Raw genomic sequence first — 27,709 nt, forward strand, 5'->3', positions numbered from 1 at the left:
TTAAACTAAAAGACACCATTTACAAGTAAATTCTCCTCTGTGGTCCTGTGTCATTGGGCACCAAGAAATGGGGACACAAGAAATCTGTGCCCTGAAAGATGTGCACGTGATAGTGACCTCTCTCCAAGGCTGTTCCCCAGCTAGTGATGGCTAAGGGACCCACTTGAGTAGAAAGAGAATGCTGAACAAGGCTCCCTGCAGGAAGAGTCGTGGTTGTGAGGACTGAGTGCTGGAGAGAGACAGGAAGGACCTGAATCAGGAAGGTCCCATCGCAGACACTTGGTAGTTGTGGACCCTGGCCAAGTCACTTCTCCACTCTATGGTTCAATTTCCTCATTGATAAAATGAGGGCATTGAAGACTTTGGTCCCTTCTAACTCCAAGTCTGTGATCCTGCGAAATCGCCTTCACAAAACACAGGTCTTATCACGTTGGCTTTCTTTCAGGTCCCAGTTAAAATCCTGCCTTCTACAGGATACCTTCTCCAGCCCTCATAATACTAGTGCTTTCCCTTTGTTTATTTCCTGTTTGTCGTGTAAATAGCTCATTGATAAATATTTGTTGGCACATTGTCTCTCCCTTAGTCCATGAGCCCAATGAGAGCAGGAGCTGTCTTTTGCCACATTTTGGCACATAGTAGGTGCTTAATAATTGTTGATTGGTTTCATTCATAAACTTCAGATCCAAAAAAGACAACCAGTCGGCCCACAAGTCGTGCTGGAAGCCGGACAGGGAGTCGAGCAAGCAGCCGAAGAGGAAGTGATGCCTCCGACTTTGACCTTCTGGAGACCCAGTCGGCTTGTTCAGACACATCTGAGAGCAGCACAGCAGGGGGCCAAGGCAGTTCCAGGCGAGGGTTAACGAAGCCTTCCAAAATCCCCACCATGTCGAAGAAAACCGCCACAGCTTCCCCCAGGACTCCAGGCCCAAAACGATAACGGCTCCCCCACCAAGCCTGCATCTGATTCTAAGCCTGCTCCATATGCTGGGTGTATATTTATTCTGAATGGGAGAAGTTATATTGTTAAAAGTGTAAAAGAATAATTGTGTTATGAAGCTGCCTTATTTTTTTTTCTTTTTTGTAAGTTACTATTTTCATGTGAATATTTATGTAGATAAACTTTGCCTTCTGAGAAACCCCAATATTGACTGGGGAGGGTCAGAAACTGAAATGTTTGAGAAACAAAAGTAAAAAAGGTCAAGATGTGAACATGTATTAAAGGAGGGGGAAAAAAGCCTATAAATAGGATTTCTGCGCGGTGCAGGGTTATGAACCTGCTTTATCTTTTAGGATTATTCCTAAATGCATCTTTATAAACTTGACTTGCTATCTCAGCAAGATAAATTATATTTAAAAAAAGAGAATCCTGCAGCGTGGAAAGGACTCTTTTTTTTTTTCCTTTTGTAAATCACAGACACCTCAAGCAGCAAAAGCGTGAGGAGAGGGAGGGTACTTCCAGCTGGTTTTTCCATCGTTTTTAACTTTGTGATTTTAGCCGAAGAAAAGGGGGAGTTCATTTGAATTAATAAGATTTGCACATGTTATAGTAAAAGTTCATTAAAGTGCTGTCTTTAAACTACCGTCTCAATCACTGAGTGTTTAAAAGTCACACGAACACTGTTAACAGGGCTCATCTTGAGGCTGCTGGAAAAGCAGACAATCCTGTTGGGGAAAGCCCTGCTTGGGACAGGAGGATCAGAAGACTGCAGCTTGCTTGATAACATCCTGGCCTGTTTGGGCAGAGAACCATGGTCCTGATCCCAAAGTCTTGGGTTTCAGATTTATTCACCTGCTTTTTTTTTCCCCCTCTTTTTTGCTATTTATTTAAATGGTCATTCAGCTTCTCCAGAACATATCTGGAAAGCTGACAACCTAACCCATTTGTCCTACAAGGAAATCTCACCAGCACACTCTCTATCGAGTCCTGTTTCACTTGTATCTTTACTTTTTGTTGTTTTTATTTTGTTTTCTAATGGTAATATCAACTGACTGAGTGACCATGAAGAGGATGGACGAGCCGTCCAAAGCTGCTGTGTGTTCCCTGCTGTTCTACAGCTCTGACCAACCATGGCACTGTCTGATGCTCCCACATGGTTCTATCTGAGGCAGAAACAAAAATCTGTACTAATGAACTGTTTAAAAACAAGACACATTTTTGTATTAAAATTGCTTGCAGTCATAATGTTTTGGGGTGGTTTATTTTCTTGTTTCATTCTAAACCCTACTGTTCTGTATTACATTTTAGTTAAAAGTTAAGACTGCATGTATTTAGAGGCATTAATTGGAGCAAAAGAGTGGAACGTTTGTGTTAGGGGAAATGTCTGGAGCATACCTTTTTCCCCTATGCATTTTCCTTCCTACAAAGACAATGTCATCACTTCTGATGCCTCAGCATGATACACAGTTGGCCCCCCGGGTGTTCTCGAAGACTAAGTTAATGGTACAGCATCGTTGGGGGCCTGGCAACCTGAGTCTGACCTATTTGAAGGCTAATACCTTGAGACGTGGTCCTAACTAGCAAAGCTCCAAGAGTCTCATCGCCAGAAGTTGGCCTTCTGGGGTGTAAATTGGCGGGGGGGGGGGGGGGGGGGGGGGGGAGGAGAGGCGGGAAAAATGGGGAGGAATGGTAATATGCATCTGTGGAAGGAGAACAGTCAGAAAATCACAAAAGGCAGTCAACTGTTAGAGGAGGAAGGCTAAGGTCAAAGTGTCAACTTGGTGACCTTGGAAGGGAAGCATCATCCTGGTGAAGTAAAACTGATAGTTTATAAAATTATTTCCCCATCACAGCGTTTAGAAGTGGATTGGGACCTCAGAGATCAGCCAATCCAGGAATTCTAACCTGGGGTCCATTGACATGTTTTTTAATATTTTGGTAACTTTTATTATCATTGATTTCCTTTAGTCCTTTGTATTTTATGTATTTAAAAACCTGGTTCTGAGGTGTCTTTGTTTTTTCCCCAAACTGCCACCATGACACAAAAGTTTAGAACCCTTAATCCCAAACCACTAATTTTACAGATGGGGAAACCAAAAGGCCTAGTGATAATGACTTTTGTGATAAGATGTGTGTGGCAAAATTGTCATTTGAACCCAGACCATTTGACTCCAAATACATTGCTCTGTTGACTACAGTACAGCTGCCATGTATAGACACTTTTGCAGAACTTGGATCTAGGATACTGGCCCAGGCACATCTCAGCATGCCATTTAAATAATAGCAAATGCTACCTTTTAGCTTACTTCTCATGAAACTGAAGCCCAGATATTTAGAAAAAGGATCTTTACTGAAGCCATTTTAGGCAAAACTAGCTTTAGTCCTTATAATGTTCCCTAGTTTGCCTTCGACAAGGATTTCTGAGTCCTATAGGATAATAACTGCTCGGGCTTTTATAGCACTTTAAGGGTTCCAAAGCATTTTCCCCTCAAACACCCTTATGAAGTCAGTATTTTTACAATTAAGGAAATGGAGAGGGCTTACACAATTTTAAGTTTTAAGCTTTAAGTTCAGCTTCTTTTCAGAATCTCTCCTGGCCTCCAAAATACCTCTTTTTAATAGCTTGTTGAAAAGCTTGAAACTAATTACTTTTGTGTTCTTAGGCCCTCTGTTTGTCTTTGACTTCACTTAGCCAGTCTCTTAATCAAAGCCTTGTCAAATTTAGGGAGTTCATGTTTCTGAGGGAGTTAGTCTGGCTTATCCAGAGGCTATATATGGGAAAGCGGCTCAAGGTTAGACCTTAGATACCACCCTAACCCCAAGCCTCACTGCACCATAGGGAGGGAGGCAGCTGTTACTGAAAAGAATGTGGGTGTCATTATCTGCTAGTGAAAAAACTTAGCCTTTACATTTTAAAAATTAAACAGTTTCACCTTCAAAACAAAGTACAGACACCCCCATTTTACAGATGAAGAAAATGAGCTTTTAAAAAGTTGTGCCTCATGACTGCACTGCTAGCTTCTGGATGTCCATAATTTCCCATCCATATTCTAGTCTTTGTTATTCTGACCAAAAAGGATTTCCCAAACCCAGGACTAGTCCTTCTGTTCTCCAGAAGGCCTTGCTTATTTAGCTTCATTCCTCGAGGAGGAGGTGGTCAGCATATCAGAAAATGGACAATTCCAAGTTAGTTCCACTGATCATCACAAGGTCCAGTAAACACCCTTTTAATGTCACAGTGTTCCCTCTAAGCTGTCAGCTGACAACTCATGTAAGCCACACACATGTTGGTAAGTGAAATTTATGTAGTGCTTAGATGTTTTCATAGGATTTTATGCACAATCTCTTGATCCGCCCGACAGCCCTGTGCTGGTAACTAGTATCCCATTTTACAGATAAAGCTCTAAGAGATTCAGTTCCTTCCCCAAGAATGAATCTGGAGCAGCCTCGGACGGGTTATTCCCTGGGAAGTCCATATTCAGATAAGTGAGCTTACATTCAAAGCCAGGAGGGTCCCTGTTCTGCATTCTGAACTGCTGAGGCGTCAAAAATGCCGATTCAGGTCAATCCATGTGGGAGAAAGCTGTAGCAGAATGGGAGCAGTCCTGGACGGTTGTATTTGAACTAGGAAAAATGGAAGAGGGATCAGTCTTCAGAATCAGGATTTCTGAAGGAAATGAGGTTCAACAGTGAGCAGAGTTTTGGCCCAAGAATTGAGATCCGAGTTCAAACCGGACTTCAGACTCAACTAGTTGGGTGGCTCTGCACAAGTCACTCTGCTTCTGCTTGTCTCAACCATTTCCAAGGTTGTTATAAAGGTCAAAAAATATTTGTCAAATACTTTGCAACCTTAAGCACTATTTTCAGGTTTTTTTTTTTTTTTTAAGTTATGCTTGGCTTTTCATGATCTTATTTAGGGTTTTCTTGACCAAGATACTTGCCATTTCCTTCTCCTTGTTCATTTTACAGATAAGGAAACTGAGGCAAACAGGATTAGGAAACTTGGCGGGGGTCACACGGCTATTAAGTGTCTGAGGTTTGTCTGAACTCGGCTTCCCCAAGTCGGGCTAGTTCTCTAACCACCGAGCCATCTAGCTGCCTCAAAATACGATATTAATGCCAACTACTGTCATTATTAACTTCCTGTCAGCTCCTTCTGATTTTGGGAACCTGATATCTGGGGGGGAGGAGGAAAGGGAGGTTTGATTTTGCCCACTTGCCATCCAGTTATCCCAGAAGCTCCTAGTGTAAAATTCCGTTGACACTACGATGGAAACTAAATTCACATCTTTGGAATAACACTGACCATTGATCATAAAGCCCTGAAGGCAAAGCTGGTTGTGGGGCTGAAGCAGGTGATGATGAGCTGAGCTGGGATGGACCAGACTGATTCTGCCAGACTAGGCTGAGATTCCAAGATCCAGTTTTATTTTTGGCTCCCTTTCCCTTCTCAGTTCCACCCCCCAAAAAAAATCCCTTGGAAATCTAGTTGTAAGACCATAAAAAGGCTCTGGGAATCTGTGCACCCAGACCTCCCTCCTACCTTGCTTCATGAAAATGCACATTTTGTCATTTAAAAATACAACTCTTCCAGCTCTTGCCCAATCCCCAAAGAAACCTTTTACAAAGATAAGCTAGGTTCTGCCCTGAGGTTCTTTACAATCTAATTGAGGAGACAAGACATTTGTATGGAGTAATTTGGAAATATAATTAAGTGGCTTGTGATGAGTGGGTTGTGTGAGGCAGTACGTGGAGCAGGTGAAAGTTGATTGGAGGCTGAATCTGGAACAGCCTCTGATTGGTTATTCCCTGGGAGATCCACAGTGATGTTACTTTGGAAACCTTTTGTTTGAATTTTAAATAAGTTTTTGATGCTCTAAGAAAATATAGAAGCAAAGGTCATTGATTGGAGAAGATGTCATGCTCCCAGAAGGATCCAGAGGGTAGTTTTGAAGAGAGACAACTGGGAAGGAAGGGGTGGTGGAAAGTGGGGAGTGAGAAAAAACAGACAGACAGGGAACACAGAAGGATGCAGAGAAAGAAGAGACTGAGGAGGAATGTAACTTAGCTTCAAATTATCTGCAAGACTGTGCTAGAGCGACACTAATGCATTGTTGGTGGAATTGTGAATTGGTCCAGCCATTCTGGAGAGCAATATGGAACAGTGATCAAAGGGCTATAAAACTGTGTATGCCATTTGATCCCGCAGTCCATTACTAGGTCTGTATCCCAAATAGATCATAAAAGAGGGGGAAGGACACAAGTATGTGCCAAAATATTTATAGCAGCTCTTTGTGTTGGGGGGGTGGCTGCATAAGTTATGCCATGTGAATATAATGGAATTTTTTTTTTTAAAGAAAGGATGAGCAGGTTGATTGCAAAAAATCCTGTTAAGATTTATATGAATTGATGCTGTGTGAAGTGAACAGAACCAGAACATTGTATACAATAACAGCAAGGTGAAGCTCTTCTTAGCAATACAGTGATCCAAGACAGATCCAATAAACTTGGGATGGAAAATGCCCTCCCCTATCAGAGAATGAGCTATGGAGATTGAATGCTAATTGGAGCATACTATTTTCACCTTTTTCGTTTGCTTGCTTTTTCTTTCTTGTGATTTTTCCTTTTCTGATTTTTCTTTCACGAAATAATATGGAAACATGTTTTAAATGGCTGTGGGATTGCTTGCTGTCTTGGAGAGGAAGCAAGGAGGGGAGGGAGAAAGAAAAAAAAATTGGAATTCAAAATCTTACAAAAATGAATGTGGAGGGGTGGCTAGATGGCTCAGTGGATAGAGCATGGCCCTGGAGGACCTGAGTTCAAATTCTGCCTCAGACACTTAACATTAGGAGCTGTAAGACCCTGGAGAAGTCACTTAAGCCCAACTGCCTCGCAAAAAAAAAAAAAAAAAAAAAATGTTGAAAATTATCTTTATATGTAATTGGGGAAAAAAGACTATTGAAAAGTGAGACAGTGGATAGGGCACCAGCACCAGTCAGGAGGACCTGAGCTCAAATGTGACCTCAGACAATTAAAGCTTCCTGGCTGTGTGACCCTGGCAAGTCACTTAACCTCAACTGCCAGAGACAGAGACAGACAAAGACAGAGAGACAGAGACTGAGACAGAGACAGAGAGACAAAGACAGAGAGACAGAGACAGAGAGACTGAGACAGAGAGATAGAGACAGACAGAGAGACAGACACAGAGAGACAGAGACAGAGAGAGAGACAGAGAGAGAGACAGAGACGGAGACAGAGAGACTGAGACAGAGATAGAGACAGACAGACAGACAGACACAGAGAGACAGAGACAGAGACAGAGAGACACAGAGACAGAGAGAGATAGAAAGAGCACCACGTTCCGACAGCGTACCAGACGCCGTGTCTGAGCGGCTAGAGGAAGCCCGAGCCTGCCCGCGCTGCCCGCGCTGCCCGCGGAGGGTGTGAGCGGGCCGGACTCCCTGCCGGCGCGGAAGAGACCTCGGAGGCCGTCCCGGCTTCTTAAACTGGGGCCCGTCTCACAGCTGGGGGGGGGGCTGTTTCACACCCCCGTAGGTGGGAGCCGCATAGCGATGTCTGCGCTCGGAAGGGGTGGCGAAGAGAAAAAGCTGGAGAAGCCCCGACCGTGTGCAGCCTCTTCTAGTTCCCGGGGCACAACGCGAAGCCCCGAGGGAGGAGCGCGTAGGTCGGGGAGCGAGGGGCGCCGCCCCCGCTCCGCGCGGGCCCGAGCCCCGGAGCCGGCCCTCGGATTCCCGGTGAGGCGGCGGAGCGGCCCCGAGGGGGGGCGGCGGGGGCGGCGGGGCGGGGGCTGCCGCCAGGGGAGTCTCCGAGCAGGGACTGGAGGGCGCGGAATTGCAGCAGAGCCGAGGCCCGCGGGGTCCGAGCCAGGGCGCACCTTGACCTTCACGTGCTGACCCCCGGAGCCCGGGGGTACAAAGGGCGCGGAGGCGGCTCCATCGGCGGAAGGGTTTCCTCCGCGCGCCTCCTGCCGGGAGCGCCGGACCCGGGGCGTCCAGGAGGGGGCAGAGGCGCCCGCGGAGCCCGCTCACGGCTGGGAGCGCGGGCCGGTGCGGGGCGGGCCTCCCGGGGGCCGGGGCTGGCCGGCGCGCCCGTAGCGACAAGCCCGTGTCCGCTTTGAAACAGGTTTCGCTCTTGGTCCGTGGCATGTGCCGACGGTGTGAGAGAGTAACGAGGCGCTGCTCGGCGCGCCCCGGGGCTCGGGCCCGCGCGGCGGAGCGGGGACGGCGCCCCCTCCTGGCGCAGCCTCGGCCGTAACCCGGTCCCGGGCCTCCCCGCGGGAGCGAGCGCCCCTCCAGGCCCGCGGCGCGGGGCAGCCCAGGGGGCCCGCCGCCTCCCCGCCCCCGCGCCGCCTCCCCCCGCGCCCAGGGGTCCGAGGACCGCCCCGTCCGGCTGGCCCGGGAGGAGGGGCTGCCCGGAGGGCGGGGCCGGGCTCAGCCAGAGGGGGCGGGGCCGCACCGACGGGACGGGCTGACTGACGGCGGGCTGGACTGTGCCGGGCAGGTAGCGCGGGGCCGCCGGCTCTCCCTCCCTCCCTCCCTCCCTCCCGCCACGCCCCCGCTTCGCCCGCGAGCTTCGAGCCCAGCCCGGGAGCCAGACAGACTTCGAGGGAGAGCGAGCGACTTGGAGCGCCCCGGACCTCGCGGGGTACGCCCGGCCCGCAGCCGCGCGGCGCAGCCCAGAGCGGGGGGCGTCCAGCCAGGACTCGGCGGCGGCCGCAGGCGCAGCGGGGGGGCCCAGCGCGCCGGGGGCAGCTTCGGGCTCTGGCCGCTGTTTCTCTGCTCCGGCGCTCTTCTTTTCTTCCGTCCCCGCTTCTCTTTTTCTAATTCGCCACCACCCGTCCCTTCTGCCTCTCTCTCTCTCTCTCTCTCCCCCCTCTCTCAGTGTCTCTCTCTCTCTGCCTTTCTCTCTCCCTCCCTCCCTCTCTGTCTCTTGTCTCTCTCTCTCTGTCTCTCTCTCTCTCCCTCCCTCCCTCTCTGTCTCAGTCTCTCTCTCCCCTCTCTCAGTCTCTCTCTCTCTGTCTCGAGCTCTCTCTCTCTCTCGCTGTCTGTCTGTCGCTCCCTCTTTCCCTTCCATCCTCTTTTCCCTCTTGCCGGGCTCTCCCACCTGCCTCCCTCCCACCTTCTTGGGATTCTCTCCTCTCCCCTTCTCCTTTCTCCCTCCTTCCCACCCCTCCACCCCTGACTCTTCTCCCCCCCTCCCTCCCTCCTACCCCCTCTCCTCTCTCCCGCCTTCCCATCCCTCCCTCCCCCGACTGTGGCTCCCGGGAGCATCTGGAAGAACCGCTGGGCTGAGGCTCAGTCCCCCTTCTGCCCGCTCTCGGTGACTTGTCCGGCCCCTTAGGAAGCCGCCCACGGGGCCTCCAGGAAAGGGACAGAGAGGCTTTCCCCACCTTCCGAAGAACTCGAGGGAGGAAGGCTGACTCCTGGCTCCTTTGGGTCCCCCGTTATTCGGCAGAGGCTGAGTGTGACCACCAGGCAACCTCCCTTGACCTCTTGGAGACTTTCCATTTTAATTTCATTTCACGGGCTTCAGGATTTCCTTTTTTTATTTCCCACAAGTCTTCACACTGAAGTTTATTTTTTAACAAAACATTTCAATTCCTAGTTTTTGATTTCAAAGCCCATCCGTGAATGGGCCGCTTGTGATCCATCCCTTTCACCCCTAGTTAAATCCCTCCGTCTCTGCCCTTGCCTAGCTCAGCTGTGACAGAAAGGAGGCAAAGGGAAGGGAAAAGTGGAGCAAGGGGCAGAGCAGCCGCGTCCCGCAGCAGGAGAGGGGCAGACCAGCAGGACCATGAGGCTCTTCTCCAGGGGGCCCCTGGGTGCAACGGCCCTGCCCTGGCTCCTGGGATTGCTCCTGTGTGAGCTGGGCAGCGGCAGCTTCCATGGGAATTACCTCCACACCTCCAGCTTCCTCCAGAGGAGACTCAGTGGCTGGGAGAAGCGGGAAATGCAACGGGAGATCCTGTCCATCTTGGGGTTGCCAGGCCGGCCCCGGCCCCGGCCACCCCCTGGGGCCAAGCTGCCATCTTCGGCCCCACTCTTCATGTTGGACCTGTACCATGCCATGGCCAGTGAAGAGGAAGACGGGCGAGGCAGCGGTGATACAGATGTGGCCTGGGGCCGTGGGGTCTCCAGGCCTGTGCTGACCAGTCTGAGCACCCAGGGCCCTCCTCTGGAACGGGTCATCAGCCATGCTGACATGGTCATGAGCTTCGTGAATATGGGTGAGTGTGAGACCCAAGGGGGACAGAGAGGAGCAGCCCGGGGGGAGGGACCCCACCAGAGGCAAAGGCTTAGGGTAGGGAAGAGGCAGACACAGTGGAGCCGGAGTTCAGAAGGCCTTTAGATCCCACCTGTATGGTCTTGAAAGAGTAACTTCCCTTATTTGCAACTGTTTCCCCCTCTGTGAAATCAGGGGGAGGGAGGGAGGTGTGTGTGTGTTAAAGTAGATAGTTTCTATATCCTATAAACCTTGGACCCTTCTTGGGCAAGAAGAGAGGGTTCCACAAGGCGCCATGGATCTTGTTCTAATATCAAATTCAAACCCCTCAGAGTAAAAAGGAAACCCATGAAAGAAGAGGAGGACCTCGCTGCTAACCTGGCCCAGATCCCCCAGTCCCCCAGCTTTATAGAACGAGATGTGGTGGATTTCCAGGGAGCGCTCTCAAATTCAGTTTGTTGGGTTTTCTCCCCAGCAATTCAAGTTCATTAGTTTAAAAAAAAAAGTAACTGGTAGTGCAATGGCTAGAGCTCCATGCTTGGAATCAGGCCACAGGCCTTTACTAGTGATATGATCTCTGTTTACCTCAGTTTCCCCATCTGTAAAATGGGGATGATAGCACCATACAGGGTTGTTGTGAGAATCAAATGAGAGATTTGTACGAAGCTCTTAGTACAGTGCCTGGCACTGTGTATGTATGTGTATACACAGGTATACATAATGTGTATACATATACATGTATATACACACATATATACCTCTATATATGTATGTACATAAATACATATATACACATGTATATGTGTGAGTATATATGTGTTTATATATCTATATAATTATATACACTACACACATATGTATTTGTGTGTGTGTGTGTGTGTGTATTCTCTCCCTCTCCCCTTCCCCAAATATTGACTGAGCCCTTACTAGGTATAAGAAAGGCTCAGCTGCCTCTGTGTGTGTGTGTGCAGGGGAATAAACAGGTAAGAAGAGACCATCCCTGAAGCACACACATACTCGGGAGGTTTGCAGTGGGGATGAGACTCGCTGAGAAACGAGAGTGAGATGAGGTCCCCGATGGTGGTCACAAGAAGGAAGCCCAGAGCTTCTTTCGGGGAGATGGGGAGATGGGGGTGAGAGCAGAAGGAATCAGGGGAGACTTCTTAGAGGAGGCGGGATCTGATCTGGATCTTAAGTCAGAATTTGATGGGCTTGGCTGATTGATAAGCTTGCTTTTGTCCCGATCTGGGTTTGCCGTGGGCCCTGCTCCTTCAGGCTAAATGCTTTGTCCCATAAATGAAATATATATATACACGCACATACACAGATATATTTTATATGCACAAATACAGGAGGGAATGGACAGAGACTGTGGGAAGAGACAGGAAAGAAATACTGTAACTGCTAAATTATTTAATTTTCTGTAATGGAGTGTTTAGTTAGTTTTGTTAAACTTAAGTTCATAATGAATTATTTATTTTAAAGAGAAAAAGATTCCAAGTGGTTTCTGCCATTTATCCTTCAACCCTCACTGGGATTAAGGTTTATGTATATAATTTCCTCACTGAGCTATTTCCCCAGTGCTGGGCTATCTGCAGACCCAGAGGAAACCAAATTTCTCTTATTTCAGAAGATTTTTGGTGAGCAGATCTCATGCCCAGGGTACAGGTCCTTCCTGTCCGGCTCATAACTGGGGAGCATTTTGCAACTAGAACATACTAGAAGGTCTCCTAGCCTGAGCAGCTGGTTCTGATCCCAGCCCTGCCAACAGCCTACTGTCTGACCTCCACCAGTCACTTTGGTCTGGATAGGGAGGGGTCGTTCCTTACTTCATCTGGAAAATGGAACTATTCTTCCTTTCATTCCCTGACTCACAGTGAAACATAAACACTTTAAGTACTATGGATATTTGTTTTTCAGAACTATAAGCCCTCATGCTTTAGAAATATCCCTTCTGTCAGCTGCCCATAAGGCCCACAATTTCATGACCCAACAACTTTTCTTGACAACATATGTCTTAACAATACAAAACTTTCCCTCCCCAAAACTCTATTCCTGATTTGTTCATTCCATTTATATGGGAAAAAAAAATAATAATAGCTAAGATTATTTAGATGGTGCTTTAAGGTTTTCAAAGAACTTTACAAATATAATCTGAGTTTCTCTCACCACACCCTGGGAGGGAGATGCTTTGTTAATACTATTTTAACAAATAAGGGAACTGAGACAGAGTGTGACTTGCCTAGGGTCACACAGCCAGCATCTGAGGGCAGTTTTGAACTCTGGTCTCTCTGATTCCAAGCCAGTGCTTTGTCCACTGTGTTTAATGCTCCCTATCCATCCATATGAGACCTCTTCTTCTCCCTTTTTTCATGAAATATCAGAGCTAGAGAGGAATCTCAGAGATCACTGAATCCAACACATGTTTTGCAGAAGGGGAAACTGAATTCCAGAGAAGGCTCCAGACTTGTGCAAACAATGTTTATTTATTTATTGAGGCAATCAGGATTAAGTGACTTGCCCAGAATCACTCAGCTAAAAAGTGTCTGAGGTTGGGTTTGAACTCACCTCTTCCTGACTGCAGACCCAGTGCTCTATTCACCACACCAGCTAGCCACCCTTTGTGCAACTGATGTTTTAAAGCAAGTTAATGGCAGAGCCTGGCCTGGAAGCAGAGCTCCTTCGGACCACTGAGTTCTTTCTCCCACATTCCATACCTTTCCTGAGGGTCTTAAAAAAAACAAAATTTGATTATACAAGGTTAGAATTCAAGGTACTTTGTTATTGTTTGTTTCGTTGTGTTGTGTTTTTTTTCCTATCACAAACACTAGGTATTGATTTGCATTTTAATCTGGAGAAAAGACCCTAGCAATGAGGTCCTTAATCTGAGGTGTACCCTCACCCCCCTAAGGAGCTTGTAGATAGATTTTCAGGCCCTGTGTGTGGATGAGGGGAGGAATGTCTTTATTTTCACCAGCTCAGACTGAAATTTGACATTTCCTAAGAGTGAAAGGGGGCCAGAGGCAAAGCAGAACAGACTGGACTAGATGGAGTCCATGACATAGGAAGGATTTAGAAGCCCTGTCTTAGGTGGGAGCAAAACCATTGTTTGACCAAGGATTATTGGACTTGGAAAGTTTGACTCTGGAAAGCAGAAGTAGGAATGCTGGGAAAGTGGAAGGTTACAGCTCCAAGTGAGGCAGCGTGTTCCCCAACCAGGGGGTCTCTAAGCATAGGGCCTACACCATTTCTCAGAGCTTTCAAAGGCCCATTCCAATGGTACTAATGAGGAGGGTGGTGTTCTCCATAGGATAAATGATTATTAAGCACCAAATGTATATACTGTTCTTAGTGATATGGGGGAGACTGAGGCAAAAAAAGCAGGTGTGGTGGAATGGGGTAATGGGAGATTCTTGTCTTGGGGGAAGGGGAGTGGGACCAGATGTGATCTGTGGTCCTTTCTAACTCTGATAACATGATACCCTGATCGGAAGGTTTGTCCAAGTGTCCAGAAGGCTCATTACTTAGGTAGTTAGGTGAAATCAGGAAGACATTTTGTGCCTCAGTTTTCTCTTAGGTAAATTTTCTTTTGTCAGGTGCCCATAAGGCACAATACCATCTACTTCCCAAGTGAGTGTTTTCCAAATCTTAAAATGTCTTAAAGAGAGCAGCTAGGGATCAGAGTAGATAGAGAATGGTCTTTGGGTCAGGAGAACCTGAGTTTAAATTTGACCTCAGACACTTACTAGTTGTCTGACCCTGGACAAGTCACTTAGCCCCAATTATCTCCAAAAACAAAGTCATAAGAACGCACAGCTATTTTTAATGGGCACTGGATTTAGAGTGCCTCCGTATCCTAGCCTTACTACTGATTTACCCATTCACTAAATCACTAAACTGGGTGCCATTTTCCTCGTCTCTGAAGAAGGATTTGGCCTCCAAGTCCCTTCTACCTCTGACCCTGTAGTCTGCTTGAGAATATTTGTTTTCTGCCAGAATCTTCTAAATTACCATCTTCAGAGCAGCTCAACTGGATAAACTGGTCAGCAAGGAGAATTATTTCTCTGCCCAAGCTCCTCCTGGCAGTTTTGCTGTCACAGGGATGAGCAGTGATATCTTGGAGGCCTGAAACCCTAAAGAAATCACTCTGTTGCTCCCGTTAAGTCCCAGGTAGAAACTTGTGATGTGGGGATGTGACTTCGCTGGGACCTGCGGTCCTGTGAATGCTGCCAGATAATATTTAAAAGAAAAACTCCACCAATTCTGGCAGTACTCATGAGAAGGGACCGTGTTCTCCATTCCACAAATGTTTATTAAGCACCAACTGCATGCACAGCCCTGTGATATGATGGGGTAGATGGCACAAAACTGGAAATAAGTGAGAGGGTTACGGGACAGCAGCCTGCTTCTTCTTTCTCTGAGCCTCAGTGGATAGAACACCAGACTTGAAGTCAGGAAGACTCATCTTAGATACTCCCTAGCTGTGTGACTGGGCAAGTCGCTTCATCCTGCTGCCTCAGTTTCCCTATCTGTAAAATGAACTGGAGAAGGAAATGGCAAAGCATAGCAGTATTTCTGGGGAGTAGAACATGATTGAAGACACTCGACAACATAAAATGGATGGGTAAAGGCTCTGACATGAGACTGTAGGCTCATGGATTTAAAACTATAAGGGACCTTAGGGATGACCTCATCCAACCCAACCCCCCATTTTACAGATGAGAAAACTGAGACCGTATGATCTCGAAGCTCTCTTCCAGTTATGTCAGTCTGTAGGTCTGTGAAATAAGCCCTAGTCTCTGTGTAAGGAAGCTCATGTGCCAGGTCAGGCTTCCTGCTTCCTAGGATGTATGTGAAAACACTTAGAGACATCCGAAAAGTTCTGCTGTATTTTAATATGGTAGGATTCCACCAGGCAAAAGGCCTGACCTGAGCAGCGTGGGGGAAGCGGAGAGTGTGGCCCCTCTGGCAAAAGCTTCCATTTGGCGTCTGAGTCATTCCCTCCAGGGCCCCGTCCCCCCACCACACCCCAGGCTCCCACACCCAGCCCCATGTGTAAGAAGTAGGAAGAGCAGCTTCAGAAGCTGACCTCCTGGGGACAGGTGTGTATGTCCAGGGTGGGAGCCTGGGACCAGGCTGAGGATACCAGCTCTTCCTCAGTCATGGCGGCTGGAATCTGGGCAGGCCGGTTCCATTGCCACCTTCTCATGTCCTAGTTAAAAAGAGCTGGCTGACCTGGGATTGGGTTGGGATGAGGGTGAGGGGGGAGCTCTCCTGTGGGCAGAAGCTTCCTTGAGGTAGGAAGGAAGAAAACAGTATATTCCAGACTCTGTGCTAAGCATTTTACCAATATCTGGTTTTACTTGCATAATAACACTGGGAGGTGGGTGCTATTATTATCCCCATTTGACTGAAGAGGAAACTGAGGCCGGCAAAAGTTAAGTGACTTTGGGTTTAAGAGTTGTGAGGGACTTTAAAAGCCAGACTATCAGGGCTGAAAACCTTTAAAACACAGAATGTCAGCCCTGGGAGGGAACATGGAAAGACAGATAGAAAGGACTTTAGCAGTAGATCATACAATGTCCGATACAGAGGGAACCTTTTGAGTTCTCCTGGTTGGGACTCCCAGGAGGAGGAAATGACGAACTCCAGTGGCCACTTAGCTGATCAATGAGAGAGAGCAGATTCCAGTAGTTCCAGAGCCCAGGACAGCAGGGCCCTGGCTAGGAGACCGAACCACTAACAAAAGCAAAAGTGCTGAGCTAGAAATCAAAAGACCAGGGTCCCAATCCTGACTTATGCTGTTTCCCAGCTTGTGACCCGAGACAATCCTAAATTTTCACATAGGTACTAATGCCCATCTATCTATGTATCTTGCTAGAAAGTTATAAGAAAAAAAAAAGAATTATTTCAAAAATTCTGGATGTGGGGCTTACCACCAAAGAATGAAATCCAGAGATGTTAGGAGGCTAATCTGAATGAGAGGGTCTCTCTAAGAACGCAGAGGGCCACTGGGAGCCCCAGCAACATTAGGCAGAGAGCAGTTTCAGTGGAAATTCCAAAGCTGGAATTAAAATCCTTCTAGAAGCCTGATTAGATATGCCAAGGAATCTAACAGGTTTTCAATGGCATGACACAGACTTTGCAGGCCAGGTAACAGCAGCCATGTTTTGGCAGGTAAGGGGGGCTGTGATGGACCCCAACCCCCCCTCTCAGAAATGTGTGCCGTTCTGCTGCCTTTTTTCCTTCTCACTCTAGTCACCCCCTATAAGGTGTCACTTATACTTACTAGTTGTCTGACCCTGGACAAGTAAGGAGCTAGAGATGACCCAGCTGGGAACAGGGCAGTGAGAGATTAGGAAGTGGGGGAGAGAAGGTTCAGGTAGGGGGAACATATCGAGCATCAGCAAGACTATGAAATGTCTTTGGAGTGGCAGGTCTCTTTGATTTGTACCTCTCCAAACTTCCCTTTACTTTCAATAAGAGGGGTAGGGTACAGGAAATGGAGAGATAGGGGGCAGAAAGGTATACCGAGTTTGTTTGTCAATTGGAGCATGCCTTTCCCATCCCACCTCCTAGAAATGAATTTATGAAAAATTGACAATGATAATTATGATTCACATTGCTACAGTGCTTTAAGGTCTACAATAAGGTTTACATACTTTGTGCCCATAAATATTTGTAAAGCCCTTTGCAAATCCTAAAGCATTATGTAAATGTTTATTATTGTTGTTATTATTATGATATAATGATGATAATTATTGCTCCTATTACTTCATTTGAGCCTTACCACAAGCCTGGGAGGGAGATAAAACTGAGATACAGACTTACTGATGGCATTTGTTCATCCCAGATTACTGAGGGAGTCAGCAGAAAAGCTGGGACTGGGATCCCATCTCTATTTTTTCAATGAACAAAATATCATTTTCTTTCCCACTACCTCTACCTTCCATTGAAAAAAGAAAGAAGGAAAGAAGAGAAGAAGGGAAGGAAGGAAAGAAGGAAGGAAGGAAGGAAGGAAGGAAGGAAGGAGAGGAAAGAAGGAAGGAAAGGGAGAGAAAAAGAAAGGAAAGGGAGGGAAGAAGAAAGGAAAATGAAGAAAGGGAAGAAGGAAGGAGGAAGGAAAAAAAGGAAGGAAGATAGTAGAGAGGAAAGAAGAGAAAAAAGGAAGAAAGGATGGAAGAGAAGGAAAGAAGGAAGGGAGGGGGGAAAGAAAGGAAGGAAAGAAGAAAGTGAGGGAGAAAAAAAGGAAGGAAGAAAGAACCTTATTTCAAATGTACAAAGTTGAGCAAAACAGATTCCCACAAATTAATTGGCCAAACTTATGGTTCACAAGTTAAATGTTCAGGGCCCTAGAAAGGTTAAAGGCAAGATACTATGTCTTTCTCAGGTGGCATCAGGTACCATCTGTCATTTATTAAGCACTTACTAAGTATTGGAAATACAAATAGAAGCAAAGACAGCTCCTGCCTTAAAGGAGCTTACATTCTGATGGAGGAAGATGGTACATGGAAGAGAGCTGCAAAGAGGCTGTACCCCATTCAGGGATATAGGTGTGAAGTCTAGAGAAGAAAGGACAATTGCTCTGAGTTCTTTCTTCAAATGGAGGTCCCAGAAAAAGTAGCCAAGTCCCCAGGTCCCCCATTGCTAGTTCAGGCACAAATGTTCTTTTTTTTTTTTTTAAATAACTTTTTATTGACAGAATCCATGCCAGGGTAATTTTTTACAACATTATCCCTTGCACTCACTTCTGTTCCGATTTTTCCCCTCCCTCCCTCCCTCCACCCCCTCCCCCAATCCTATACATGTTAAATAGGTTACAGTATATCTTAGATACAATATATGTGCAGGAACAAATGTTCTTAACCAGTTTTTTACAAAAATATCTTAATAATTACATTTCAATGGAATTGGCTTTCTTTTTAAATTCTATGTATTATATTTTATTCATTTAAAATCATTATTCTGTGAAGGACTTCATAGGCTTCCCTAGCCTGCCAAAGAGATCTAGGATGCAAAAAGATTAGAAATGCCCATTCTTGGAGAGATTCTAAAAGTCCAACCAAAGAGCACTTCCTCAATAAAATTCAACTTAAAATACAAACTTTCGTGCATTTAGGAAATCCTAAATTTTGAATCTTGCCTTTGATACTCACTAGCTATGTGAATGGCAAATTGCTAAATCTTTCTATTTTACAAATGTGAAAAACAGAAGCAATTTGCCAGTCACATATTTAGTAAATATAGAAAGTAGGACTCAAACCTATCTTAAAGGAATGGTGTGAGGATGAAATGAGACAAGAGTTGTTTGGAAAAAAAAAAAAAAAACAAAAGCAACTCCACACACATTCAAGAAGTTAAAAAAAACACAAAGAACTCCTCCCTCTCTCTTTCTCCTCCCTCTCTTCCTTTATTTTCTCTCTTTCTCTCTCTCCCTCTCTCTCTTTCTCTCTTTCTTTCTCCTCTCTTCTCTCTCTTTCTCTCTTTCTTCCTCTCTCTCTTTCTTCTCTCTCTCTCCCTCTCTTTTTCTCTCTGTCCCTCTCTCTATTCCTTTCTCCTCTCTCTTCTCTCTCTCCCTCTCTTTCTTTCTTCTCTCTCTTTTCCTTTCTCCTCTCTCTGTCTCTCCATCTTTTGTCTCTCTCTCTCTGTGTCTGTCTGTCTGTGTCTCTCTGTCTCTCTCTCTGTCTCTCCGTCTCTATCTCTGTCTCTATCTCTCTGTCTCTCTGTCTCTGTCAGTCTCTCTGTCTCTGTCTCTATCTGTCTGTCTCTCTGTCTCTTTCTCTGTCTCTCTGTCTCTCTGTCTCTTTCTTTCTCTGTCTTTCTCCCCTCCCTTTCTGCCATCTTTGATGATAAAAACCACTTTGGGTGCATTAGAAATGTGTCCCTAAGCAAAGGAGGAATTTGCTCTGTGGTATTCTGGAGAACGAGGTGGTTTGGGGCAAAAGGCCCAACCTGCTGCTGGGTCTCGATGCCAGCCACCTGTCTTTGTGCAACTTGATATTTGGGTTTGTGCAACAGAACAGGTGGGAGCGATGTGGGAGCGAGGAAGGTGTCTGAGCCTTCACTGGAGGTCTTCCATCAGGGAGGCCGCAGGCAGCTCGTGTGCCTGTCCCAGGGGGGATCCTTTTGGGATCCACTGGGCCTGAGAGGCTGTGGAAGCTCCTCTGGATCCTGTCCTGGTCAGCTGAGGAAGCCCTTATGGACTGGGGCCCCAAGGGGAGAGCGGTGGCCATTGGCCAACTCGCAGCCCAGAGCAGCCCTCTGATGGAATAGCGACTTCCCCATAAACACCCAAACCCGCACACCCACACCTGCTCTCCCACACCCAAGCCTCCACGCCCAGCGCCCGCAGGCCAGGCTCACCTTTCATGCGGCAGACGGGTTGTGGGTGGCTAATGGCTTCCAAGGCTGCATTCTGCTGGAAAATCTGGCCTCACAGCTCCGCAGACCTGGGGCTGAGCCCCATGGGACAAGGGGGAATCCCAGGGCAGCCCATGGGAACGCCATCCCCCCAGACCGACCCAGAGCCACTGTTGCAGGGTGCCTGAGCCCTGGGCAGGAGCCGCCCACGTTAATGATTTACTCACGGTGCCGGAGCCGAGCGCCGAGGCTCCTGGCAGAGGCTGTGCCCCGTCCTTGTCACAGCTGGGCCGCTTGGGGCAGGCAGGGCCGGCTCAGGCACAATGACTCCTTAGAACAGTCCTGGAATAATCGTGTTGCAACAGGACCCGGGGATGGACGGACGCGCTCTTGGCATAGCAGAGAACTTATTTCCTTTCCTAACTTAGCATCCTTCAGTCCAGTTGAACAAACATTTACTCAGTGCTTTGTGTAAGTGCCCAAGCAGGTTGCTTTCCCTGTCTGAACCTCCTCATCTGTCAAATGGGGACCCCAAACTTACAGGGCTCTTTGAGAAAAGTACCCTGGAAACCTTAAGCCATTCTGGGAATGGGAGCATCCCAGGTGGAGTCCTAGGGGCTTCCATCCTCAGCATCATCTTCCAAGACTGGAATGTTCGGGAAGGAAGGGGCTTTTTTGTCCCTCCTGCTCCCCTTCTCTCCAGAACCAAATACTGGTCATCTGCAGTAGGTGCTTAATAAATGTTTGTTGTTGTTTTTTTAATTGAAGTCTGATTCTAAAGTCAGGAAGAATAAACATGACCATTGGTGATCATAAGAGCTAGAACGGCTGTTCCTTTTAGAAGGACCCCACCCAGACCATTTAGTCTAACCCTTTTATGTCACAGAGGGAGACCCTGAAGCTCAGGGATTTTTTTTTTTTATAGTTTTCAACATTCATCCTTGCAAAACTTTGTGTTATAGATTTTTCTCCTTCCCTCCCTTCTCCATCCAGACAGCAAGTAATCCAATATAAGTTAAACATGTACATTTCTTCTAAACATATTTCCATATTTATCATGCTGCACAAGAAAAGTCAGATCAAAAAAGAAAAAAAATGAGAAAGAAAAAAACAAAACAAGTAACCAAACCAGTACTATGAAAATGTGTTGTGATCCATATTTAACCTATATTGATTTGATTACATTCTCAATGGGAATGAGGTGGGGAGGGAAGAGAAAGAACCTAGAACTCAAAATTTTGAAAGCAAATGTTAAGAATTGTTTTTGCATTTAACTGGGGAAAATAAAATTCTAAGTGATTTTTAAATGGAAAAAAAAAAGAAAATATGTGTGATCCATTCAGTCCCCATAGTCTCTCCCTGGATGTAGATGGCTCTCTCCATCACAAGTCTATTGGCACTGGTCTGAATCACTTTATTGTTGAAAGCTCAGGGATCTTTGAATTGACATACCCAGAGTTACCCAGATAGTAGGTGTGAGAGCATGAGCGAGCTCAGCTCCTCTGACTCCCATGCCTGTGTTCTTTCCACTGTATCATGCTGCCTCCTAAATAAAAAGAGCCCCTCTCCTGACATGCTTATAGGAAAGTAAGTGACCTATGTCTCAGAAAGGTGAGTCAGAGTTCCTGGATTCTAGACCTTGCTCTATGACTAATCAGCTGTGTGATCCTGAGTAAATCCATCTCATCACAAAGATAGACAGGACACGGGAGAGCGTGGAGGGAAGTAAGGCCCAGGGAAACCCAGAATGTAGGAAGAGGACAAATCATGAAAAGCTTTAAAAGCCAAAGAGGGATTTGTTTCTGTTTGACTCTAGAGCTAATAGGGAGCTACAGCAACTCATTAAAAGCTGGGGAAGGGTTATATAGTGAAAGCCACAATTTAGAAAAATCTCTGACAGTGTAGGGGAGGGAAGGCAGGAGTGGGGGAGCCAAGGCAGACAGACCAACCAGAAGCTACTGTAGGAACCCAGGTGAAAGGCCAAGAGGGGCTGTTGGATGTAAAATCGGAGGATCTGGATTCAATTCCTGGCTCCGCCCCTTATTATACCTGTGTGACCCTGGGAAAATCACTAAGCCTTGGAGAGGCTGGGACATAAAATGCAGGGGTCGGAGGAGATGGTCTCCAGGACCCCTCCCCATTGCCCCTTGCTGGGGGACCCAGGCCGGAGACTCACCCCCTCTGAGCCTCAGGCAGACTGGTTGACCTTTGTGGGCCCGCCTCCCAAAGCAGGAGATACCTTTTGTTTTTTTCTGGTAGGCTCCTGTAATTTATCTCCCCCTGTTTCCCTCCGCACCCCCAAGCCCGGGCTGAGGGAGCTGAGCCCTCTGCTTGCATCACATCGAGTTGTATTTTAAGACTTGGCGCACTTGATGTGGTTGGACGGGCTGGTGTTTCCTTTTAATCTGCGATCCTCCTGCCGGCCCTCCAGGAGAAGCTGGGCCTCTTAATTATAAGTACAGAGGAGTTTATAGAAACACGAAGAACATTTACAATAAAGAGCAACTAAAAATACCTTGGAAATAGAGACTTGGACTTTTTTTTTCCTCAACCAGGCTGAGATTTCTGGGCGGGAGAAACTATTTGAGGGCCGGGAACCAATGGATACCACATTCTGCAGACGCCAGAGGGGGCCCGGCTGCCCAGCCCGGTTGGAGAGGGGCTCCCAGGGTCAAAGCTGAAGGCCTACTTGACTCGGTTCCACTGTGTGGGGTCAAGAGGCCTTCGGAGTCTGATTTTTATTAGGCAACCAAGGAGGAATTACTAGCTCATGGGGACTTTAAAGGGAGAGGACTTGGGGGGGGGGGGGAATCATGTCCTAGGGAGAGAGCTCTAGACTAGATTGTCCCTCTTGTACCGCTTACCTCAAGGGGCATGAAGATCATGGCTGTAGACATCCTTTGTAAACTTTATGTTAATAGAACAGTGTATCTTAGTATTGTCTGCTACCACCAAACTGTGGATAGAAAAGTCCCTTTTCTATCCTGTGCCTCAGCTTCCTTGTCTGTAAAATAACAGGGGTAGACTTGGCAGTCTCTAAAGACCTTCCCAGATCTGAAATCCTGGGTTCTAAGGGCCCTCCCTGCTCTGAAATCCTGTGTTCTAAGGGCCCTCCCAGCTCTGACATCCTATGTTATAAGGTCCCCTCCAAGCTTAGACATTCTGTGTTCTAAGGTAATTTCCAGCTCTTACATTCTGTGTTCTAAGGGCCCTCCTAACTCTGATATTTTGTGTTCTAAGACCTCCCAGCTTTGATATTCGTGTTTGAACACCCCTTTCATTCTGATAGTCTATGTTTAGCTCCACCTTTCTGCAGCCTAATGGGCTTTCCAGCCCTATAATGTTTAGATTCTGTTCTGTGAGACCACAGAAAATGAAGATCAAATCGAGAGGTCATTTTCTATCGGAAGCCCAAAGGATAACCAGAGTTTTTCAATCAGACCAGAGAACCTCCATGAAACACATGTTGGTGATTAGCAATTATGTATTTTTCCACTGGCCACATGAAAGCAGCCTGAAGAATAAACTCGTTAGTGATTTCCCCAAGAGGAAGCCATCCTGGCCCTTTTGAACATTATTTGGTCCTTTTAAAATTATACAGAAAGTAAACATTAAAAGGTCCCTATGGCCTGTCAGTGTTAACTTTGTTCATCTGTAAAAATGTGAGCTGCTTCCTTCCTGAGATGCTTTAAACACATAAATCCATTACCTTATATATCTACACGTGTATTGGGGAAGTTACAGGATTTTAGAGCTAGAAGGAACCTCAGAAAAACATGGAGGCTAACCCATATTGGAACCAGAATCTATTCTACCAAATACCCACCAAGTGGCTTGAAGCCTTCAAGGAAGGAGAGTCCCTTATCTCCAGAGGCACCTTAAAGTTATCTCTGTTCCCTGGAAAGATTCTTGGACTAGGAAGGAGTTTGGAGATTTGAGTTATAATCCTGGCATTTCCAATAACTCAAGTCCCTTGCTCTCTCAGCCTCAGTTTTCTCGGTCTGTAAAATGGAGAGGCAGCCTCTTGGGCATATATCCTTCTAGGTTCTTTAATGATCAACTGCTCTTTCTTCCAAAGAAGAAATCTTTCAACAGCTTCTAATGTAGAGTAACAGGATATCAAAAACCTCCACCATTAATCAAAATTAACATTTGAATGAAAGAGGTCTTTTGAGAAATAGCCCACCAAAGTTCAGAGGTATACATTATTATCTCCAACTTGCACAGGAGACCCGTGAGAGAAAGAGAGGGAAAATTATTCTCATTTTACAGTAGAGAGGACAGAAGTTTGCAGATTTGAAGGGACTTGCAACAGAGCCAGGAGCAGATCCCAGGTTTCCTGAATCCGAACTCTCAGCTCTTTCCAATCCACAGTTGTATATAAAATGTGACAATATTTGCAAAGTATTTAGTTTAGTGCCTGGTACATAGTAGGTGCTTAATACATGCGTGTTCCCTTCCCCCAACTTCATTTGTAATGCTGATGCAGATAATATGGCACCAGAACTGCAGTTGGATGTAGTCTCAGAAGTCTTTATAAGATAAAATGCAAGGGAATCCTTATAGTATTCTTCTTTTCTATTCATGGTTATCATGATTCTCAGAAAGAACAAATTAGAATAAAAACCAGATGGATTTTCTCTATTTTGACAAGAGTATACCTCGTTAGTTTAAAACGAGCATGGAAATGAAGAGCCAGTCAGCCATATTAACAACTCAAAGATAGAAAATTGCCTTAAAGAAAAGCAATTTCATCATATTATAAATTAATAAAACACTAGACTGAGAAAGCAAGAGCTCAAGATTCTACTCTTGTCTCTGGCACTAATGAACTGTGTGACTTTAAGTCACTTACCCTCTCTTGTAAACGAGGGAGTGGGACTAGACAACATCCTTACTCTCCATTGACAAGCATATCATGTATCAAAAAATAATGGACAAAGTAAGTGATGGGAATGGCCATATTGTCCTGGATTGCCATATTTTTTTGCCTCAGTGGGCTCCCTTGTGAGAGGGTGAGTTCCCTGGCACTGGAGATTTTCTTAATAAATATGAATGATTACTTGAGGGGTGCTGAAGAGGGGATACATCTTTGAGGACCTGGACAGTTCCATGTTATCTCCTCATCTGTAAAATAAGAGGGAGAGTCCATGTCCTCCAAGGCACCTTCCTGCTATAAATAGATGATCCTGCAAATTTATAGAAGAGAAAATCCTTTCACGTGTTTTACTTGACAAAAGCCATGAAGATGGAGCCCATGTGACTGCAGACTCTGAACAGAGGAATCTGATGGGACTCTAGGCTGGTGGAGAAGGGAAATTTGAGGATAACCCCCTAATCAGGGGTCCTTAACATGTAGCTAATTATAGCCACCTAGGAAAGCCCAGAGTAGTCGTAACTGCTTACTTGATATTTACTCTGATTTCTTTCTGTGAGGGGCTGTCCCCTCACCTGTAATGTAGTAGTATATGTAGCTCAAACAGGGGAGGTTTTTACTCCCTTTATGAGAGGAGGCAGAAAGTTGGGACCAAAACTTTGGCCACGTTGCTCTCCATAGACAGAGGGGATTCTAGGCTAGAATTATAACTATCTGCTCTCTTAAGCTTTATTTAGGCTCAGGGACATAGTTTTCAGATTCAAGATAAACTTCTGATCTCCATTTCTTAATGAGTAAAAGGAATATCCAAGCTTTATTCAAGCCTGACCCTTTCCCCCTCACAATGAACACACATAGTAAGCAGCAAAGAAATCCAAAAGTGTACATAGACAAATATATGTCAGAGTGTGAAGAAACTCTCTCATTAGCAGCAAGATAAATTCAGCTTAATAAAAGAGAGAGTCCTAGATCTCATTCAAGGGAAATCTCCCCAAAGTCTCTAGTGTGGCAAGCTGGGAACAAGGATGATGGAGATCACAGCTTTCCTCATGCCAGCTTCTTCCCTTTTACTTCAGCAATCTCAGGTGGGATTAGCATCTTCCATCTTCTCTCTTGAAGCTGGAAACCAGAACCCCAGAAACCACTGTAGAACTCAGAGAGCTTGAAGAGAACACTGAAGAGTTTCTAGAGCTGGAAGAAATTGACCCTCTTTTCTCTCCAGCTCTCTCTTGCCAACTCTACCTCGCCTCGTGCTTTTGTGGGGCATTAATCTCCACCAAAAAAGAAAGTCCTATGGCAATGGGCTTCAGGACTCTCAGAGTTGGAAGGACTGTCACAGGTCATCTCATTCAATCCAGATCTGAGAATCCCCTTACAACATACCCAGAGATTGCGCAGCCAGCCTTTACCTTAAGACCTTTAGTGGGGGAAAGGAGAACCTAAATCTACAAGATGTGGCAGAGCAGCTTGTCAAACCCAAATTAACCTTGCTGCACCTTCTACCCATTACATCCATGGGATTTAGGGAGTGTTCAAGGAGAACCTCACAGCCTTTGGTCAGACATGAGGGATTGTCCACCTCAAGCATGTGAAGATTTCCCCTGTGGAATGGGTGGAGAACACCTTGTTCCAAAGGCCATGGAGGTTCTGTGGAAAGCTAGTGCTTGATTGAACATTCAAGCCTACACAGCATCCTGAGCCATCACCAGTCATCCTAACTTTTGTCTCGCCAGTATACTCTGATGACCCTTAATGGAAAAGGGGTGAGGCTGATGATTATAGGGCTCTGCCTAACCTAAGTCCAACTCTTTCACATCACCCTATGACATCATTGGCCCTTTTTGAAAATGAAGAACAAATAACAATAACAACAATATCTAGGGCCAAGTAGAACAAGTCTAATCCCTCTGCAGCCAGACACCTATTCAGATAATTGAAGACAATTGTGTTAGTCAGGCAACAGAAACTTATTAAGCACCTACTATGTGCCAGGCACTTTGTTAAGCTCCAAGGATATAAAGAAGACGGGAATGGGGGAAGTTGTGCCCTTAAAATTTTTACTTACTGATGAAGGAGACAACATTTAAATAACTGGGGATGTAGGTTCTGTTTTGGACACATTACATTTGAGATGTCTACAAGTATGATGTCTAATTATATATCCCGGTTAGATGTCACATTGCAATTAGCAATGTGGGACTGACTAACTCTGGAGAAAGACTAGGGATAGACAGATGGATGGATAGATAAATAGACTGATGGATGGTTGAGTGGATAGCCAGATAGATCAATAGATGGGGAGTAGATGGATGGGGAGACCAGTCAATAATTAATGGATTGAAGGGGATCCAAGAGAGAAAGGAATAGAAAGATATAAGCATAAATAGAGAGAGATAGTGATGTGTGTGTGTGTGTGTGTGTGTGTGTGTGTGTGTGTTATATGAAAATCACCTACGAAAAGAAGATAGGTTGATTAGTTGTGTTCATTCTTGAAGAAGACTGAAACCAAGGTACAAAGTGTCCAACTATGACTGATCAGACTAATACAAGCTTGGAAGACTATACCACAAAGAGTCCACGTGAACATTTGCAATGGTGCCGTCTCTAAAATAAAGGATATAACTGAACTCACAGAAATTGATAAGATCCCCAAGGGAGAAAATCAAGAGAGAAAAGAGAAGGAAGACCTGAAGAATGACTGGGGGTTAGCCACAACTGCTGAATCTATGAAGAACTGGCAAAGATGAGGCTTTTTTCTGAGGCTATGGATCCCCACTTCTTTCCATTGATCCCTAGACTGCATGGGTTCAAATGCTTGAAATAAGATCCTGAGATTTGTCAACTTGCTTTTTCATGGCTCATCCTTAATGCTAGAGTATGTTTGTTAAGCTCTGGTCTTCACTCCAGTGCCACAAGTGCCCTGAACTGGAAATCTGCCTTCTCATCCTCTCACTGACCATTAAAACTTCAGGCAAATACTTTTTGTCTTTTATAAAAAGAGTTGGTTTGGATCAGAATGGGCCTCTTTGCTTGGAACCCATGAACTTGTATGCACACATACATACATACATGTGTGTATATTAATATGCATGTGTGTGTATTTAGTTTTTTGAGGCAATTGGGGCTGTGATTAGCCCAGGGTGACACAGCTAGTAAGTGTCTGAGGCTGGATTTGAACTCAGTTCTTCCTGATTCCAGGGCTAGTGCACCACCTAAGTGTCCCAGTACAGGTGGATAGATATAGATAACTGCTTTTTGATATATTTTGTTTCCTTTATAATTCTTAATATTTG

General features: G+C 45.9%; 3 protein-coding genes across 26 annotated transcripts in view; 2 read left to right on the plus strand and 1 right to left on the minus strand.

The window, feature by feature from the left end:
- MACF1 (microtubule actin crosslinking factor 1) overlaps window positions 1–2,179 on the plus strand; it is a 398,054-nt gene extending 395,875 nt beyond the window's left edge. For all 24 annotated transcript variants that reach the window (XM_031962206.1, XM_031962223.1, XM_031962212.1 and 21 more), the window contains one exon: window positions 681–2,179. In XM_031962206.1, the coding sequence (XP_031818066.1) occupies window positions 681–937 (257 nt within the window). In that variant the 3' untranslated portion in view covers window positions 938–2,179. The remainder of the gene's footprint in view (window positions 1–680) is intronic.
- A 522-nt stretch (window positions 2,180–2,701) lies between these two features.
- Window positions 2,702–8,287, minus strand: LOC116422782 (wiskott-Aldrich syndrome protein-like). Its single transcript, XM_031962226.1, has 2 exons — window positions 7,311–8,287; window positions 2,702–4,561 (listed from the first exon to the last, which is right to left on the minus strand). The coding sequence occupies exon 1, from the start codon at window positions 8,101–8,103 to the stop codon at window positions 7,456–7,458; it is 648 nt and encodes a 215-aa protein (XP_031818086.1). The 5' UTR covers window positions 8,104–8,287; the 3' UTR covers window positions 2,702–4,561; window positions 7,311–7,455.
- An 886-nt stretch (window positions 8,288–9,173) lies between these two features.
- Window positions 9,174–27,709, plus strand: part of LOC100916021 (bone morphogenetic protein 8B) — a 41,938-nt gene continuing 23,402 nt past the window's right edge. Inside the window, exon 1 of the mRNA XM_012545914.3 lies at window positions 9,174–10,184. Coding sequence (XP_012401368.1) covers window positions 9,752–10,184 — 433 coding nt within the window. The 5' untranslated portion in view covers window positions 9,174–9,751. The remainder of the gene's footprint in view (window positions 10,185–27,709) is intronic.

The sequence above is a fragment of the Sarcophilus harrisii genome, chromosome 3, assembly GCF_902635505.1.
Source record: "Sarcophilus harrisii chromosome 3, mSarHar1.11, whole genome shotgun sequence".
Lineage (NCBI taxonomy): Eukaryota > Metazoa > Chordata > Mammalia > Dasyuromorphia > Dasyuridae > Sarcophilus > Sarcophilus harrisii.

Bases quoted from the DNA above. Each gene is read 5' to 3' on its own strand.
- LOC116422782 (XM_031962226.1), bottom strand. From the start codon at position 8,103: ATGCCACGGACCAAGAGCGAAACCTGTTTCAAAGCGGACACGGGCTTG.